The sequence below is a fragment of the Martes martes genome (assembly GCF_963455335.1).
Source record: "Martes martes genome assembly, chromosome: 7".
In the NCBI taxonomy this organism is placed as follows: Eukaryota; Metazoa; Chordata; class Mammalia; order Carnivora; family Mustelidae; genus Martes; species Martes martes.
Window position 1 is genome coordinate 118,023,835 of NC_137894.1, and position 18,371 is coordinate 118,042,205.

At 39.7% G+C, this 18,371-nt stretch overlaps 1 protein-coding gene across 4 annotated transcripts in view; it reads right to left on the minus strand.

The window, feature by feature from the left end:
- Nucleotides 1–17,228, minus strand: part of ZC3H14 (zinc finger CCCH-type containing 14) — a 51,434-nt gene extending 34,206 nt beyond the window's left edge. For all 4 annotated transcript variants that reach the window (XM_080807501.1, XM_080807500.1, XM_080807499.1 and 1 more), the window contains exons 1-8: nt 17,034–17,228; nt 16,504–16,546; nt 7,785–7,899; nt 5,519–5,559; nt 3,827–4,022; nt 2,458–2,887; nt 1,609–1,769; nt 1,120–1,220 (exon numbers count right to left, since the gene is read on the minus strand). In XM_080807501.1, the coding sequence (XP_080663627.1) occupies nt 1,120–1,220; nt 1,609–1,769; nt 2,458–2,887; nt 3,827–4,022; nt 5,519–5,559; nt 7,785–7,899; nt 16,504–16,546; nt 17,034–17,069 (1,123 nt within the window). In that variant the 5' untranslated portion in view covers nt 17,070–17,228. The remainder of the gene's footprint in view (nt 1–1,119; nt 1,221–1,608; nt 1,770–2,457; nt 2,888–3,826; nt 4,023–5,518; nt 5,560–7,784; nt 7,900–16,503; nt 16,547–17,033) is intronic.
- Nucleotides 17,229–18,371: the final 1,143 nt, after the last annotated feature.

Genomic DNA, 18,371 nt, shown 5'->3' on the forward strand with positions numbered 1-18,371 from the left:
AGTCCTTATATGCCAAAGCTGTTTATGTTCAAAGTTAAGTTAGAAATAAGAAGAGGACAGGTACCTATGAGGTTCAAAAGCTAGTAACTTACAATCTACTTCACTTTAGGAAAGGGTGACAAAAAGAGATACAAAAGAATGAAACGGCAGAAAAATGCTAAACGGTCATCAAATCCATAGCAAAAATAAAATAAAAATTTTCAGAGTGGGCAAGCATCAGTTTTTATTAATCAAAAGTTTTACACACTAGCTTCAGCACATGGGGCAGAACACAGAATTTATGACAATATGGCACCCATCATTTAGTTTGCATTTTGGAACAAGTTTTCTGTAAGATCGGACTACATGTGACTTATCTCCTTTTCTTATCCTTTGAAAACATGCAATACCTTTACATTCTCATAAAATAATTCAATACTTCCACTAGGACTGGGGCAGAAACATCACAAATGAGTCAATTCTCTGCCTTATATTCCATTAATGGGTTCTACTGGAAAAAAAAAAAAAAAAAGCCAATCTGCTCACACACTAGCAAAATCTGTCTAACTCTGACCTCTTAATATCCAACTGAGCTCCCTTTTATAGATCATAAATTCCTATCAAATGTTGACTCCAATGACAGGAATATGAAAGTCCCACCTTTATCAAAACTCCCTATAGGGGCGCCTGGGTGGCTCAGTGGGTTAAAGCCTCTGCCTTCGGCTCAGGTCATGATCCCAGGGTCGTGGGATCGAGCCCCACATCGGGCTCTCTGCTCCCCAGGGAGCCTGCTTCCTCCTCTCTCTCTCTGCCTGCCTCTCTGCCTACTTGTGATCTCTGTCTGTCAAATAAATAAATAAAATCTTTAAAAAAAAAAAAAAAAAACTCCCTATAAAAATTTTATTAAATATTTCACACACACTATGAAAGGAATAAAAGGCACTACACAGCTGATCAAAGAACTAAATTACACTGACAACTAGAAGTTTCTCAAAGTGATCTGTTAAAACCATTCTTCTCTGAAACTCTTCTTGGTCCTGACATCTGGCAAGTGTCTTTATTATACAACTTGGGAAGCAATCAATGCTAGCTTCAAGAGTCAAAGAAAACTCAATGTAAACATAACACATTTTAAATTACCTGCAGAATAGTTAGTTGTTTTTGTTACAGATTCTTGAGCTTCAGATATAGCCTTCAAAATTAGGTTCTTGTTAGCTTGTTTAGAAGGTGGAAGTGAAGGTCTAAAAAAAAGTTAAAAGTATATTGATTAAATTTTAGATTTGAGTTCTTTACATGCTAGCCATCCGTTAGGCCTTTACTACAGCCTTCCCTTAGATTTTGTACAGACTAGCTGTAGTTTTTAAGAAATGTCAACTAGACTGGAACATTTTAAACTTTTTAAATAATGAATCTGGATCACCCCCTCATCACCCCCACCGTATTACAGTTTTTATATTCTGCAATCTTCTCCAATTTTAAGCAATTTCTCTTTCATTAATCTGTTTCTCAAAAACCAATAGGAAAGTCTTACGTACTACTAAAATTTTATTTTCATGATATCCTCTTCAAGAAACCCAGAAGATTCCATCAGGCAATTAAATATTAATTTACAGACAATGGTCAAGGTACCTCCTTTCAGGCTTTGCTGGCACTGACACACTGCTGGAGATGCTTCCTGTACGAGACCCACAATCATCATCTTCCTCCTCCTCTTCTCCATCATGATTGAATTTTTTTACTTTAACAACTGAACTTACCACAGGCAACTTTCTCTTCCGAAAGTTTTCTTCCTGCAAGCAGATAAATTTACGCTTACCTAGTCTCAGAAAAAAAACAAAGTTCTATCACAGTGTTTTTTTTTTTTCCTCAAGAAAAAGCCAATCATACTGAGAATTCACAAGCTACTTCCTGGTTTCTTATAAAAATGTAAATATTATCCTAAGAGCCAATCATTAGCTGTAACAAAAAATAACACTTTACATTCATGTATAAACAGCAGCATATAGCACTGTTGAGGAAACTAATAAAATGGAATTACTTCATTGTTTCTAAGTAACTGCCGAGGAAAATCTAAAATTGACCTAAAATTCCCCCGAAATTATAAGGTAAGGTTATAGCTATCTCAAATGCTGGCATCCCAGCAAAGTAAACAAGATGTAAACTATCTGTAGAAGCCAATCGTGAAGAGGAAAATCTGGTGTAGTATGTTAAGTAGCATAGAAATCAGGTTAAAGTAAACTTGCAATATTTGTTTAGTTATTTCACATATATTCAGTACTAAGAAATACCAAGTTTCAGTCTAAGAAGCCAGAATTTAAAAGTATATGCAGGGGTGCCTGGCCAGATCAGTTAGCAGAGCAAATCAAGCCTTGATTCAAGAACTTGTTGAGTTCAAGCCCCATGATGGGAATGCAGCCTAACTTAAAAAAATAAAAGAACTTTTAAAATGTAACAACAACAAAAAAAGTACATACAAACCTCAATACTCATTTTTTCTGAGTTGTTTCTGAAAAAGGGACTGTAAGTCTCTTCTAAACTGTTAAGCACTTCCGGTTCACACAAATGTCCTGTTTCATATACCCGGCTGTTCTGTATATCAGATTGTTTGGCAGCATGAATACTGTTTTGCTGCTGCTGAAATTGCAACCTGTTTAAATGAGCACCACTATCTGCATTTCGACTTGCAGGTGGTCGATAAATTTCAATAGAAGGGCGAGAAGAACCATATGTAAGTGTCACTGTAGGTTTTTTCTGAGATAAGGGATTCTCCTGCACAAAATTGAGGTCTTCATCAATGAGATCATCTGGTTCTGGTTTAATATCAATCACATCTTCAGAGGGTGCTGGCTCCCTCAGAGGCTTCACAGTTGACATTAATCGGGTTGCAGCTCCATCATCATAAGTCTGTCTATTTTCAAAAACACATACACACAAAATTATAACCAACTTAGAGCAGTAATTTCAAATACTTAAATTTTAATGAAAAAGCTTACTCTTTATGTACTCCATTAAAAACTACTTCTTTAAAGATTTTATTCATTTATTTGACAGAAAGAACATAAGTAAGCAGAGCAGCAGGTAGAGGAAGAGGGAGACTCAGGCTCTCCGCTGAGCAGGGAGCCTGATGTGGGGCTTGATCCCAGGACCCTGGCATCATGACCTGAGGCGAAGGCAGCCGCTTAACCGACTGAGCCACCCAGGCGCCCCTAAAAACTACTTTAAAAGTACTTTTTTAAAAAAACTTTACATAGGGGCCCCTGGGTGGCTAAGTGGGTTAAAGCCTCTGCCTTCGGCTCAGTTCATGGTCTCAGGGTCCTGGAATCGAGCCCCGAATCAGGCTCTCTGCTCAGTGGGGAGCCCGCTTCCTCCTCTCTCCCTGCCTGCCTCTCTGACTACTTGTAATTTCCATCTATCAAATAAATAAATAAAATCTTAAAAAACAACAACAACCTTTACATATTTGAGGTAAAAGACAATCATACATAGGTCTTAACGATTACCTTATTAAAAAAAAGAAAAGAGCACCCGAGTAGCTCAGTGGGTTAAAGCCTCTGCCTTTGGCTCAGGTCATGATCCCAGGGTCCTGGGATCAAGTCCCGAGTCGGGCTCTCTGCTCAGTGGGGAGCCTGCTTCCTCCTCTCTCTCTGCCTGCCTCTCTGCCTATTTGTGATCTCTGTCAAATAAATAAATTTAAAAAAAAAACTTAAAGAAAAAGAAAAAAATTGCTTACAACCACCTCAGTATTTCCAAAAATTTCTGAAAACGAAAATTGAAAGATCTAAAAACTAATGTCAAGGTCACATACACATACCCACCTACCCACAGCAGGCCTACACAGGACTCTTACCTGACAGTAGTGGTTTTCTGCTCTTGTGAACTAGTAGAAACCCTGGAATCTCTTTTTTCAGGTCTAGTGCTAGCAACTGCAAGAGGTGGCACTGCAGCTTCATGCCTTCTCTCATCTCCCCGACTGAAACAGCTCTTGTTTGAAGACACATTATTGTCAAAGATGTTAGTATCAGAAGACTTAAGACTGGAAGGGTCTGGAAAGAGAAATACATGGTCCTTTTAAGCTGTTTTTATTACCTTACTTTGAACCTTTCCCCTGTTCATCACCAATTTAAAAGCAGTATGTGTTCTTCCACAACGTTTTTAATGGCTGAACGTTACTCCACAGATAGTCAGTATAATAATTAATTCAATTTACTATTACTGAATTTCTCAGTAATTTTCCATTATAAAACATTAAAACATGCTTGGGGCACCTGGGCAGCTCAGTCAGTTGAGCAACCAAGTAGTGATTTCAGCTCAGGTCTTGATCTCATGGGCAGTGGGATTGAGCCCTATGTCAGACTCTGTGCTTATTAGCAGAGTCTGCTTGAGATCCTCTCTCTCCCTCTGCACTCCCCCGCATTCTCATGCATACACACTCTCTCTTTTTCAAATAAATAAATCTTTAAAACTAAATAAATCAAGGGTGCCTGGGTGGCTCAGTTGGTTAAGCATCTACCTTCAGCTCAGGTCATGATCCCAGGGTTCTGGGATCCAGCCCTGCATCTGGCTTCTTGCTCAGTAGGGAGCCCGCCTCTCCCTCTGCCTGCTGCTCCCCCTACTTGTGCACTCTCTGTCAAATAAATATATAAAATCTTAAAAAAAAATTAATAAACCAGTAAAACATAAAAACATCCTTGAAGCTGAAACACTGCACAAATTCACAATTCTTTCCTTAATTTTCCTTCCCTTGTTTAATTATCTTTAAGTTATATTCAATTTATTGCTCTTGAATTCACCGTTCATGTGCCTCCTAAGAAAGTCCCGAGAAACTATTATTTTCAAATTTATGGAATTTTTTCCAAGGCAGCATTAAATGACTTTAGAAAATAAACATTAGGAGCACGTGGGTGCCTCAGTTGGTTAATCATCCACTTTCAGCTCAGGTCACAATCTGAGTCCTGGGATCGACCCCCCACATCAGACTCCCTGCCCAGCAGAGAGTCTACTTCTTCCTCTCCCACTCCCTGCTCATGCTCTCTCTCTCTCTCAAATAAATAACATCTTAAAAAAAAAAAAAAAAAACCCACAAAAAAAATGCTATAGCAAATTCCAAAAATTTTTTTTAAAGATTTTTATTTATTTATTTATTTATATTTTTTTAAAAGATTTTATTTATTTGAGAGAGAGAGAGAGCATGAAAGGGGCGAGGGGCAGAGGGAGAAGCTGGCTCCCTGATGAGCAGAGGGCCTGATGTGGGACTTGATCCTGGGACTCCAGGATCATGACCTGAGCCGAAGGCAGTTGCTTAACCAACTGAGCCACCCAGGTGCCCCTTATTTATTTATTTGACAGAGAGAGACACAGTGAGAGAGGGAACACAAGCAGGGGGGTGGGAGAGGGAGAAGCAGGCTTCCCACCTCGCAGGGAGCCCGTTGTGGGGCTCAATCCCAGGACCCTGGGATCATGACCTGAGCCAAAGGCAGACACTTAATGACTAAGCCACCCAGGTGCCCCAGTAAATTCCAAATGTTTTAATGAATCTTACCAGTTGTAACAGAGCGAAGTTTATCTAACACACCATGAAGCCTAAAAGAGAAAAAAATATATTAAAACTTCATTTAATCAAGAAAAGATTTTATTTCAACTATCACTTGAAATGTGATGACATTACAGACTCTACCTTCAGAAATAAATATTGATAAATGGTACTAAACAGTATTTAATGGACAAATAGTATCAAAGTTAAAGAAATGCCACATTTTTAAAAAAGGCTTATATGAGTACTATAGAAGTAAATTAAAAAATCATATTTTTTCATCATTGTTTTGAACATCTATCTTCTGTGCAAATAAGGGAAAAGATATTATTTGACCAGTCTTCATCTACAAAGAATGTAATTTTGTTTTAAAGACTCCATGTAGCTTATGGTAAAAGACGAAGTAACACAGATATGTAATATAGCTTATTGTTACAACTCCTTAAGCAGAGTTTAAGTTTATTTTATTTATTTATATGGTTTCTGAAACAGCTTAATTCTGAGAAATAAAAAACTTGAAAATAATATCAAAACATATCACCTCATTACTAATGCTGTAAACAAGCAGAGGTTACAACCTTGTTTGTAACACAGACTATCTTAGTAGTTAATGTACAAAGTAAACTTGCCTTACAATCCCTTCCAAGAGGCCATTCTTTTTGAAAATACCAGAAACATCCATCTCATTATAATGTTTCACCCAGCACCCAGTCACATGCTACTGTCCCCTTGGACACAATTACTATAGGGCTCCAAACAATCATAATGATCCGTTTCAGGCTGATGTCAATGAACACTTAACCAGGGAAATAAAGTGCCCAAACAGAGACAAGGTAACTTGCATCAGTATACATTATGCAATTTATGGCAAGATGAGAAAACTAAGTTCGATTTTAAATTCAAATTCATTCAGTCCTTTATGTAAGAAATTAGTCCAAAGCGTTATCAAGTTATCTAAGAAAGGATCTCTATCTAGGTCAGTCTTCCACAGTATACTAGTGGGACTCAAACCCAAAATGATGCCAAGGCTGAACCAAAAGTCAAGTCATAAAACACATATACAAAACAAAACAAACACCTGGAGTGCAGAAGAGTTTAAAAAAAAAAAAAGATACTCATGATAACTTCATGATAACTTCCCCAGTCAAAAGTACCACGGCACCACAGTCTGCCTCTCTCTCTCTCTTTTTCTCTCTTTTTTTAAATAAGTTCTGGGGACTAAATGTAAAGAGTGGGTTAGGGAACCACTCTGCAGTAGTTGGCTGTACCAAAAAATTCTGAGGATCAACCACTGCACTTAATGTCATACAAAACTATGTAATCTAAACACAGAGAATTCTGCATGGAATTTCAAGAAAACTTCACAAGACTTGCAAAGCATATAGTGACCCACAGGGGCAAAAACACCTTTTAGATAAATTTTAGCTTAAAGGTAAGAATTTAACCAGCTTGATATGCCTCTTTAGTGCGTCCTATTATCTCTCCCAGTCTCTTGACATTCAAAGTAAGCAGGCCACTCTGCTCACTCAACTTTTGCTCCATTATCAACTTGTGCTGTAACTGGTGGTTCCCAGAGTGAGGGCGCTTATGGGAGCACTTCCTGATCTATTCTCAGTCACACATTATCCTCCCCCTCCACCCTCACTCTACCTCAAACCTGCCTTCTTAAATTGAATCTTGTGCTTTTAGTCAGTATTCTCAACTAAGAGGCAATATTTGGTTTGAAAAAGAATACTAAAAATTATAACATGAATTTATATTTGAACATAAAATTTTCTTTTTAAAATTCCAAACTTTAGAAAGTTCCAAATTTTTAAAAATGATTTGAAATTTTGTCCAAAAACTTTGCCCCCTAAAGCAATTTAGGAAGTCAATCCAGCCCCCAAAATATATGCAACTGGTTTTGGTTGGGGGAAAGGAGTAAGATGCAAAAGAATACAAAAGAACCATAGTAACTACAGTTAACATAGACTAAGGACTTGCTATGGGGGCAGGCACACAGCTACAAGTACGTTACCATCTACCATTTCATTTAATCCTTACAACGATCCTAAAAATGGGATTTATTAATCCCATTTTACAAATTGAAAACCAAGGCAAAAGACAGATCCAGGATTCAACCTCAGGAGTCTGGCTCCAGAAGCTGTGCTCTCATGGCTCACTATCTGCTTCTCCACAGTGAATCTGATTCTCCTGTCAAGAACCTCTTTTCAGACAATACCTATTCTGACTTGTGCCAAACTTTGGTCTAAGGGGTAAAAATTCAGAAACATACCATACGGTGAATCGAATTGTGTTGTTCCCTAGAAACAGGGACAGGTCCTCTGTCATTTGGTCCTGACTTTTCTTGTTGGCCACCATCACCATAATGTAATCAGGAAGTTCTTCATCTAGTTAAAAGGAAAAGTATATAAAAACTTTTTTATGTTGTCCTCAACATTGTCTTCTACTTAAAAGTTATGCACTTGGAAATATAGACATAGCTCTAAAAATTAATATCTCAGCTCTACTAGAATTACATTGGACAAGAAAGTATAATCTTTTTCCCCCTCTTCATTACATAGGTATTTTAATTACTAGAAGGATGGGAATTAGGAATAACTAACAAATACTTATAAAACTAGGTATTCTGAATTACAATATCAAACTTGAGTGTATTCATCGCCTTTTTATCTTTTTAATAATGCTCATCAATTTCAGAGAAGCTTCCAAAAAGCATATGGACATGCCTCAAGAATAATAACTGAGTTCTGTCTAGTTTTGTGTTTATGTTTCAAAATGATATTCATTTCTCAAGAGAACATCTACTTCTTCAGGAAAGGCAGATTTCTATTATCTCAGGGTAACCAATTTGCACCAACAGCAAATAAACTAAAACCATCCAAAAACTCTACAACATTCAAAAAATTTAATCTTAGGGGCCCCTAGGTGGCTCAGTTATTAAGTGTCTGCCTTCAGCTCAGGTCATGATCCCAGGGTTCTGGGATGGAGCCCCCTGCATCGCATCGGACTTCCTGTGGGAAGCCTGCTTCTCCCTCTCCCACTCCCCCTGCTTGTGCTCCCTCTCTCACTGTGTCTCTGTCAAATAAATAAGATATTTTTTTAAATTAATCTTAAATTTAAATAATTTCAACTTCATTTACTGTTTTATCCTCACATACACTCCTAACACAATGATTATGAAGGTGAGGTCTAGGAACAAAAACAACAAAAACAAAACCACCACAGTAAGAAGGTAAGGAAGAAAAAGCCATTATCAAGAACTCCAATCCCCACCAAAAAAATTCCTTCAGATTTCTTCAATACTTTAAAGATTCATATTTCTAAGTAAGCAGAAAGGTTCATTTCAGAAGTACTATCAGACAAAAAAAAGTAGTATCAGACATTTGTTTCAAGAATTATCAAAAATCCGTTAAAGAAAAGCACAAATATACTCAGAAAGCCCAATCTACAAATGGAGAGAGAGAAATCTTTATTTTTTACTGCTCTAATAGTATGAATATACAATTTACTTATTCATTTCATGTCTTTGGATATTTAGATCTCTTGCAATTTTACTAACAACAACAACAAAAAATGTTGCAAATAAATTTTAGAAGTCTAGGTGGCAACCCTGCCTCTGAAGAGTTCAAAAAAATCCAGGGGCTATGGGCTACGAAAGCCACTCTGTTTTACATCATGACATACCTAGAGAATGGTAGTATTTATAGGGTGCACTGGAGTAAAGAGGAAAATTACTCACAAAGTAAGCCAGCCACTTCTGCCTCACCAAACATACCCAGCCACCCCAAGTGCTAAGAAAAATCAAATCTCAACAGACTGAAAAGTTTTCCTGATGTCCAGTATACTAATGTGCAGGTAACACTAGATAAGCAGCTGCTATAGGGGAGAGATTCTCAAATTTAGGTGCACATCAGAATCTACTGGGAGCTTTAAATAATCTGCTTATGTTCAAGCTGCACCCCAATTAAATTAGAATATTGGACAGGAAGATCAAGACATCAGTGCTTTTTATTTATTTTATTGAGGTATAATTAACATGCAATATTTTATTAGTTTCAGGTGTACAACGTAGTGATTGGACATTCTATATGTCACTCAAAGCTCACCACAGTAAGTGCAGTTACCATCTGTCACCATACAATATTATTACACAACTGATTATACTCCCTGTACTGTACTTTTCATCTGTGACTTATTTTATAACTAGATCTCTTAATCCCCTTTATCTAGTTCACCTATCCCTGACCTACCTCCCCTCTGACAACCACCAATTTGTTCTGTGTTATCTTCAAATCTGGGTTGGTTTTAGTTTAGTTTAGTATATTAAAAGATTTTATTTACTTACTTGACAGAGAGAGAGAGAGAGAGATCACAAGTAGGCAGAGAGGCAGAGAGAGAGGGGGAAGCAGGCTCCCCGACGAGCAGAGAGTCCAATGTGGGGCTCAATCCCAGGACCCTGGGATCATGACCTGAGCTGAAGGCAGAGGCTTAACCCACTGAGCCACCCAGGTGCCCCTTAGTTTTGTTTTTTATTTTATTTTTTATTTAAGTACTCTCTACACCCAACGTGGGGCTTGAACTCATGACCCTGAGATCAAGAGTCACATGCTCTACGGACTAGACCAGCCAGGTGCCCATTTTGTTTTTTAGATTCTACATTTAAGAAAATCATACGGTATTTGTCTTTCTGTGTGGTTTATTTCACTCAGCATAATACCCTCTAGGTCCATCCATGTTGTTGTAAATGGCCAGATCTCATTGTTTTTTATAGCTGAGTAACGTTCCATTATAAACATACACACACACACATATATATCTTATCTTCTTTATACAGTCACCTATCAATAGGCACTTGGGCTGCTTCCGTATCTTGGCTATTGTAAATAATGCTATAATGTAACATAGAGGAGCATGTTATCTTTTTGAATCAGTGGTTTTATTTTCTTTGGGTAAATACCCAATAGTGGAATTACTGGATATGGTACTTATATTTTTAATTTTTTAAAAGATTTTATTTATTTATTTGACAGAGAGAGAAATAACGAGAGAGGGAACACAAGCAGAAGGAGTGGGAGAAGGGGAGGCAGGCTCTCTGGGAAGCCCGATACGGGGCTCGATCCCAAGACCCCGTGATCATGACCTGAGCCGAAGGCAGACACTTAACGACTGAGCCACCCAAGTGCCCCATTTTTAATTTTTTAAAAAGATTTTATTTAGGGGTGCCTGGTGGTTCTTTTTTTAAAGATTTTATTTACTTATTTGGCAGAGAGAGAGAGAAAGTACAAGCAGGGGGAGCGACAGCGAGAGTACAACATGGGGCTCAATCCCAGGACCCTGGGATCATGACCTGAGCTGAAGGCAGATGCTCAACCAACTGAGCCACCCAGGCATGCCTATTCTTAATTTCCATAGTGGCTGCACCAGTTTGCAATGGAAGGAGGGTCCCCTTTTCTCTACATCCTTGCTACATTCGTCTCTTTGATTCCACCAACCATTTTGATAGGTGTACAGTGATATATGTAGTTTTGATTTGCATTTCCCTGATGATTACTATGTTAGCATCCTTTCATGTGTCTGTTGGCCATCTGTATATCTTCTTTGGAAAAACGTTCAGGTCCTCTATCCATTTTTTAAATGGGCTTTTCTTTTGGTGTGAAGCTGTATAAGTTTTTTATACATTTTGGATATGGACCCCTTATAAGATGTATCATTCACAGATATCTTCTCCGATTCAGTAGGCTGCTTTTTGTTTTGGTGGAGAAATCTGAATATTTAATAAAATCATGCAATATGATGTGAGGCAACGTGAGTGAGAACAAGAAGCCAGTCATTTATTTTCTTTGTAGAGTATCAAAAGGTTCCCACTGTTTCTGGCAATTGTAGCAAGTAAACCTGGCAGCTTATTTATGCAAAGTGTACCTACCTAATATGGACTACTATCGGTAACCAAGGAAAGGTCAACAAAAAAAGCTAGAATGCTTTGCCAGCCTTCACAGATTTTCTCCCTCACAATGTCAATGATGAAAATGTGCTTTCCTGGGTGCCTCAGTCGGTTAAACATCTGCCTTCAGCTCAGGTCATGATCCCAGGGTCCTGGGACCAAGTACTGCATCTGGCTTCCTGCTCAGCGGGGAACCTGCTTCTCCCTCTTTTCACCCTGCTGCTCCCGGTGCTGGTGCATGCCCTCTCTTTTTCTGTCAAATAAACAGATAAAATCAAGAAAGAAAGAAGAGAGGAGAGAGAAAGAAAGAAAAAAAAGAAATAAGAAAAGAAAAAGGAAAGGAAAGGAGAAAAGAAAAGAAAATGTATTTTCCCGTCACTATTAGCTTGCATTTTCTAACATTCTATGTGAGATCAGTGGCTGCTCCTGTACTGAGTCAAGGCAGAGAAAGGTGGGAAGGAGGGATAAAAAGGAGCCCCAGGGAAATTCTGGGAGTAATGAATATGTTCATCAGTCTGATTATCATGTGTATTTGTCAAGACTTAGCAAACTGTACACTTTAAATTCGCAGTTTAATATACCAGTAATATTGTACCAATTATATCTCAACAAAGCCACTGGAAATTCATACACTATTTCCTCAGTATACAAAACAGAAAATAATAATCTAATGAAAAATTAATGCATTCACGATATACTTCCACAGAATTCGGATTTCTCAATTTTATTTGAAATCGATACTGGGGGGAAAAGTGTTTTGGAGATTTATGTAAGTTCAGTCTTCTAAAACGTGAATGAAATTGTCAACTATCTCGAAAACATTTTTTAAATAAAAAATAACGTGAATGAAAGACTGCTGTGAATCATAATCACCTTGCCACTGAAGTGCTCCATTTTAAACAAAGACACAAATAAGAAGTTATCACTATTAAGAGTTGTTTCACCTTTGTATCCCACCCGATACTGTGAAAAGATATCCAAGTGTTCATTAAATACTTATTGCTTCCATAACCTTAAAGGTTTTCAGGACTCTTTCTTATGCAAAAAGAAGGATTAGAAAATCATCCTTTTCAAAAGGACAATGATGTATGTATATACAATTAGGTAGCTAATTGTAAACCTAAATTCATAAGGTATACTTTTATTTCAAACACAGTAATAGTAACCCGTTTTTCTACTTATCAACACTTACTTTAAAAAAAAAAAAAAAAAAAAGAATCACTCTCTGCTAGGCTTTCGGGACATCACAAATACTAAAGAAGTGTCCAGTCAAGAAGCAGACACAAGTTGAAAAGTCATGCTCATGTGTCAATCACTGGAACAGATTTCATGGAGTTCTGGAGGAGCACACAGGAGTGACTCCTATGCCTTTATCAGCATCATGGACACAGAAGACCTGAGTTCTTTGGTATTAATTCTGCTACTAACCAGCTCTACTACTCCTGACTCCATTTTTTTAGTGCCTTTTTTTTTTTTTTTAAATAAAAGATCTTATTTTGACAGAGAGAGAGAAGCAGTTTCCCACTGAGCAGGGAGCCCGCTAGGATCCACCACAGAACGTTGGAATCATGACCTGAGCTGAAGGCAGATGTTTAACTGACCAAGCCACCCAGGCATCCCTCCACTTGTTCAGTTGTAAAGGGAGTAACGCCACCTGCCATTCCCACTTAGTACTGTGTTCAGTTACAAGTGGAATTATATGAAAATATTCTAAAAATCATATGCTGTTTTTTTAAGCTATTTATATTTTTGCTATAATTTCATTTCATATTGAACAACATTAATCTTATAAACCAAGTTTTCAAAAGACTCGTAATTCTTGGTTTGAGATTTTTGATAAATGATAGGAATCATCAGTAAGATTGAACTTAGACTCAATTAACACATGTTTGTGCTTTCATGTGCTAGAACTAGGAAAGTTGACACTAGATGTTTTCTGTAGATTTTTTTTTAATTTTTTTTTTTCTTTGACAGAGATCACAAGTAGGTGGAGAGACAGGCAGAGAGAGAGGAGGAAGCAGGCTCCCCGCTGAGCAGAGAGCCCGATGTGGGGCTCGATCCCAGGACCCTGAGATCATGACCTGAGCCGAAGGCAGAGGCTTTAACCCACTGAGCCACCCAAGCGCCCCTTCTGTAGATTTCTTTTTGAACGAAACAAGTTTCTGACACATAGCTGGTATCCATTAAGTGCTGAACAAATAAAAGAATAAATCAATTCTGATTCAGCTTCAGCTTTACTTCTGAGCCTCAATTCTCTTACCTGTAAAAGACTTTAGAAGAATCTTGACAACAAATAATTTATAAAAAGTGCCCAGCATGTGGTAAATAAGTAATCCTCAAACTGTTGTGTCTCAGGTTCACTTTCTGCTCTGATGACCCATGGCGGGTCAGTCAGTTAAGCTTCCAGCTCTTAATTTTGGCTCAGGTCATGATCTCAAGGTCCTTAGATTGAGACCTTTACCTGGCTCCATACTGAATGCTCGGGATTCTCTCTCTCCTTCTGCCTCTGCTCCTTCCCCAGCTCACACACACAAACTCGCTTGTTCTCTCTCTCAAAATAAATACATAAAATCTTAAAAAATACTGATGACCCCAAAGAGTGTTTATTTATGTGAACTATCTATTGATAATTACCATGCTAGAAAAACTGAGAATGTTAAAGTCTTATTTAAAATAACATACTTATCGCATGTTAATAAACCCATGTATATGACGTTTTTATAAAAAATAACTAAATTTTCCAAAAAATTAAAGTAAAACTAGTTATATTTTTGTAACTTTCTTAATATGTGGTTTTTAAAGACAAATGAATTCAATTTCCACTTCTGCATTTAATCTGTTATGATATGCTGCTCTAACTGAAGAATATGACAAAAATCTGGCCTCAAAAATACACAGTTCGAAAAGAAAGTATAGCTGACCCGTGAACATGGGGGTTCATGAACTGCCTGGGTCCAACTATACCTGGAATTTTTATGATACACTTATCAAAAATGTTCTCTTCCTTACGACTTGTGCTATCTTCTTTTCTCTAGCTTACTTTCTGTAAAAATACAGCATAGAATATATATAACATACAAAATATGTGTAAATGGACTATTTATGATACCAGTAAGAATTCTCTGATCATCAGTAGGCTCTTAGTAGGTAATTTGGAGGGCAGTCAAAAGTTATACTCATATTTTCAGTTGTACCAGGGAGAGGAGTGTCCAACAGCCGTAACCCCTAAGTTGTTCAAGGGTCAACTGTATTTTAAAAGCATTTTCAGATAATGTGGACATTCTTCTGGGATACTACATCAAAACTCAACAAGTGGTAGTTTCCTAAAGGTCAGCAGCAATATGGAAATTAAAACTCTACCTATCGGGGCCCCTGGGTGGCTCAGTGGGTTAAGCATCTGCCTTTGGCTCAGGTCATGATCCCAGGGTCCTGGGATCAAGTCCCACATTAGGCTCCCTCTGTCTGCCTCTCCCCCTTACTGTATTCTTTCTCTATTTCAAATAAATAATCAATTTTTTTTAAAAAAGCTTCCTTTAAAACTTTTTTTCCAATCACCTTTTTGTACCTTCTTACATGAAAATCCATCCTCTACTTTTAATCTTTCTCCCTTGTATAATTTTGTAACATAGTGCATTGATCATTTGAAAAAATACTGTTTCAGGGAGCTATACAAATCCCTAACATGCTGATACAATTCATTACAAGATACAAAAGAATCATTTGTTAATTCATCATCAGAAATTCTTTTTAAGTACTCTGAAGCTTTCAAGTTCATGAAGGCAGACACAAACTTTTCAAAATTCTAATTTTATTTGAAAGCTCAACTCTTGTCATTGGTAACAAAGTGTACCAGTTCTTTTCCTCTGTTCACTTTTAAGAAAATGTCTGCCAAATATACAAGTGTATGTCTAGCTAGCTTGTCAGTGTTAGGAGATAAAAATGATGTTCCAAGAAAAAGGTGTTTAACTCAATCACACAAATCCTTCCCCTTTAGAATAACCAACCTGTTTTAATATACAGAAGTACTTCATGAGTAATTCCTATTTTCTCACACCACACATTTAAAAGATGTAGTCAAGGGCCAAAATTTAAAAAAAAAAATATTTTAACTGCTTTACTAATTATATTAAGTGAACCTGGCTTTTTAAAAGAATTCTCAGGGGAGGAGGTGATAGGATTTCCCAGAGTTCAACGTGAGATCTCCATTCAGACTAAGGTACCACCAGTTTAACTCACCATTGCTTTTGCATAATCCAAATCTCAGCACAGTGAAAACAGCAAACACCCTTTCAGTATTAAAAGAAAACAGCTTTGACTTCAGAGACGCTTGGCATCTCTCAACACCTTTAAAACCACTGCAGTAAATTTTTACAGGAAGCACCAGCTTTGGAGCCAAACAGATCCAAATCTCAATCCATAAAGCACTGCTCAAGTAAGCACTCCAAGTCTCAGCTTCCTAGCTTGTACAAGCTGGGGTATTACCGCTCACCACCTTCCAGTGTTCTCCTGGATATCATCATGACCTAACGCATAGACAGTGGTTAAGCACGGTGCCTGACCCAAAGTAAACACTCAAATTACAAATCATAAAAGCATCAAGAGAGAACACATTACTGTGCGTGGTAAGAGAAAAGGGGACAGGAAAAAAGAGACATGGAAATAAAACTCACTGAACTGTGACACAGGCACATGCCGGGTAAATACTCATATACAAAATAAATTCTCAAACAAGAACATCAAGAGAAAAGGAAAAAGAACAGGAAGAACAGTAGGAATCAGATAAACATTATGGAAAACAGGACAGAGCCTCAACAGAGGCGGTTAAACAATCTTAAAAGCACCATATTAAAAGGCGGGGCGGGGGGCAAGGTTGCACATAGAGCTTTCAAGAAAAGACGGTAAGGAAAAGAACCGCAGAGAATCACATCTGAAAAGAAAAAGGGGTCTCCCCAAAGTCAAAAGTACGAAGGGGAAAAAAAATGCATTCACTAAAATTCATTTAGCAGCAAAGTCTAAATTCTATTACGCTGACGACAACAACAAAACTTACCAACGTAAGCTCCTAATTCTTGTAATTTCCCCTTAATGGCACTCTGAGGGAAGAAGAGAAAGAAACGTGCGTTGTGAGGAAGGCGGAAAACCACCGGCTCCGCAACGCCGAGGGAACTTGGCAGTCGCGCGCACCTCCCGCCCCCTCAGCGCCCAGGTGGGGGCGGGGAGGCGCCCGGGTCCCCTCCCCCGCCCCCGTCCCCCCGTCCCCCAGTCCCCCGTCCCCGGGGCGTCCCTCCGGCCGCGGCCGAGCGCGCCTCTCGCCCGGCGCTCCACGCCTCCTTCCGCTGCCGGCAGCTTACTCCAGCCGCGGCCCCGCTTCGCCCGCCGCGCTCTCGGAAGCCCGTCTGCCCGAGGCGCCCCAGGCCGAGGAGGAGCCGTTCGCCGACCCGGCGGCTCGCAGTAGAGCCCCCGCCGGCGACTAGGCCGCGGCGTCCAGGCCGGGCCCACAGTCCCCGTTACTCCTGACAACCGTGCGCCCGCCAGCCCGCTGAGGCCCGGCTTCCCGCCCCCGCCCGACGCGGGCCTCACCCGGATCTTGCGGCTGATCTCGGTGCCGATTTCCATGGCTCCCCGACGGGCGGCGGGCTCAACACTGCGCGGCGCTTCGCTTACCCAGAGCCCCGCGCCCGCCCCCAGTCCGCAGTTTCGCCGCCGCAGCCGCCAGCCACCAGCCGCCAGCGCAGCTCCGGGCCGCGCGATCTGCGTGACCCGCCCCCACCGGCCCGGCGCGCCAGGGTGAGCGGAGCCGAGCGCGCCTGCGCCTGGGCCTGCGCCTGCGCGCACCTGGGCCCGGGGAGACTGTCTCGGGCGGCCTCTGCTGGCGGCAGGGAGAGCAGCGGCGGAAGGATTCCCAGCGTTTCTCACCGCCGGTCCCTGCTCCTGAGCAGCTCTCCCCTTTCCTCGCCCCCACTTACTCATATTACGCTCTATGGGAAATAAAGATGAAGTAAACCTAACGGAAAGATCTCTGACTTTGGTATGGTATCTGAGTTAGAATCCGGCTTTCACTTGCTTTTAGTGTGATAATGGTCTACATTTAAATCTTCGAGTCCTTAGTTTTCTTATCTGTAAAATAGTCTCCTAGCGGTTGCACTATACTTAAACTTGGAGGGAACCGACTATCCAGCTCAAGAGAACCAATTATTCAGCCCTCTTTTTTTTTTTTCTTTTTGAAGACTTTATTTATTTATTTGAGAGAGAGAGAGCAGGGGGAAGGGCAGAAAGAGAGGGAGAGAGAGAATCTCAAGCCAACTCCACTGAGCAGGGAGCCGGCGTGGAGCTTCATCCCAGCACCTGAGATGAAACCAAGAGCTGAATGCCCAACCGAGTCACCAAAGCACCCCAGTCACAGTCCTTTCTAATGATTCCACAAGTACTGCTTCCCTTGAGTCTGGTTCTTCCTTCCCACCCCCACCCTCTCCAACCCTTCAAAGCCCCTTCCACTCCCCAAGTTCTACAGTCACTCTCCTGCTCCTTCCTTTCTCATTATTCTCGGGATTTCAGCTGTCATCTCTGTGCTGAGAACAACCAAATCTTCTGTCAGACCTGACTTTTCCCCTAAACCCCACTCCCAGATTCCAGATGACTCCAGGCATTTGTATTTCCCCCAAATTCAGCACATCAAAACTTATGTCTTCATTATCTTTCCCGTCCCCCACTCAGATTAGTTTATATTCCTGACATCCCCGTTTCTATCAATAACAGCTTAATTCTCCCTGTGCATGATCACAAAATCTCGGAATAACCAGAGAGATCTCCCTTTTCCCCCATATCCACTGAATCTGGAAGTGGTCCCTATAAGCTATCCATTGCTTAATGGATAAACTAAACTAAACTTAGCAGCTTAAAACACACGCATTTATCATC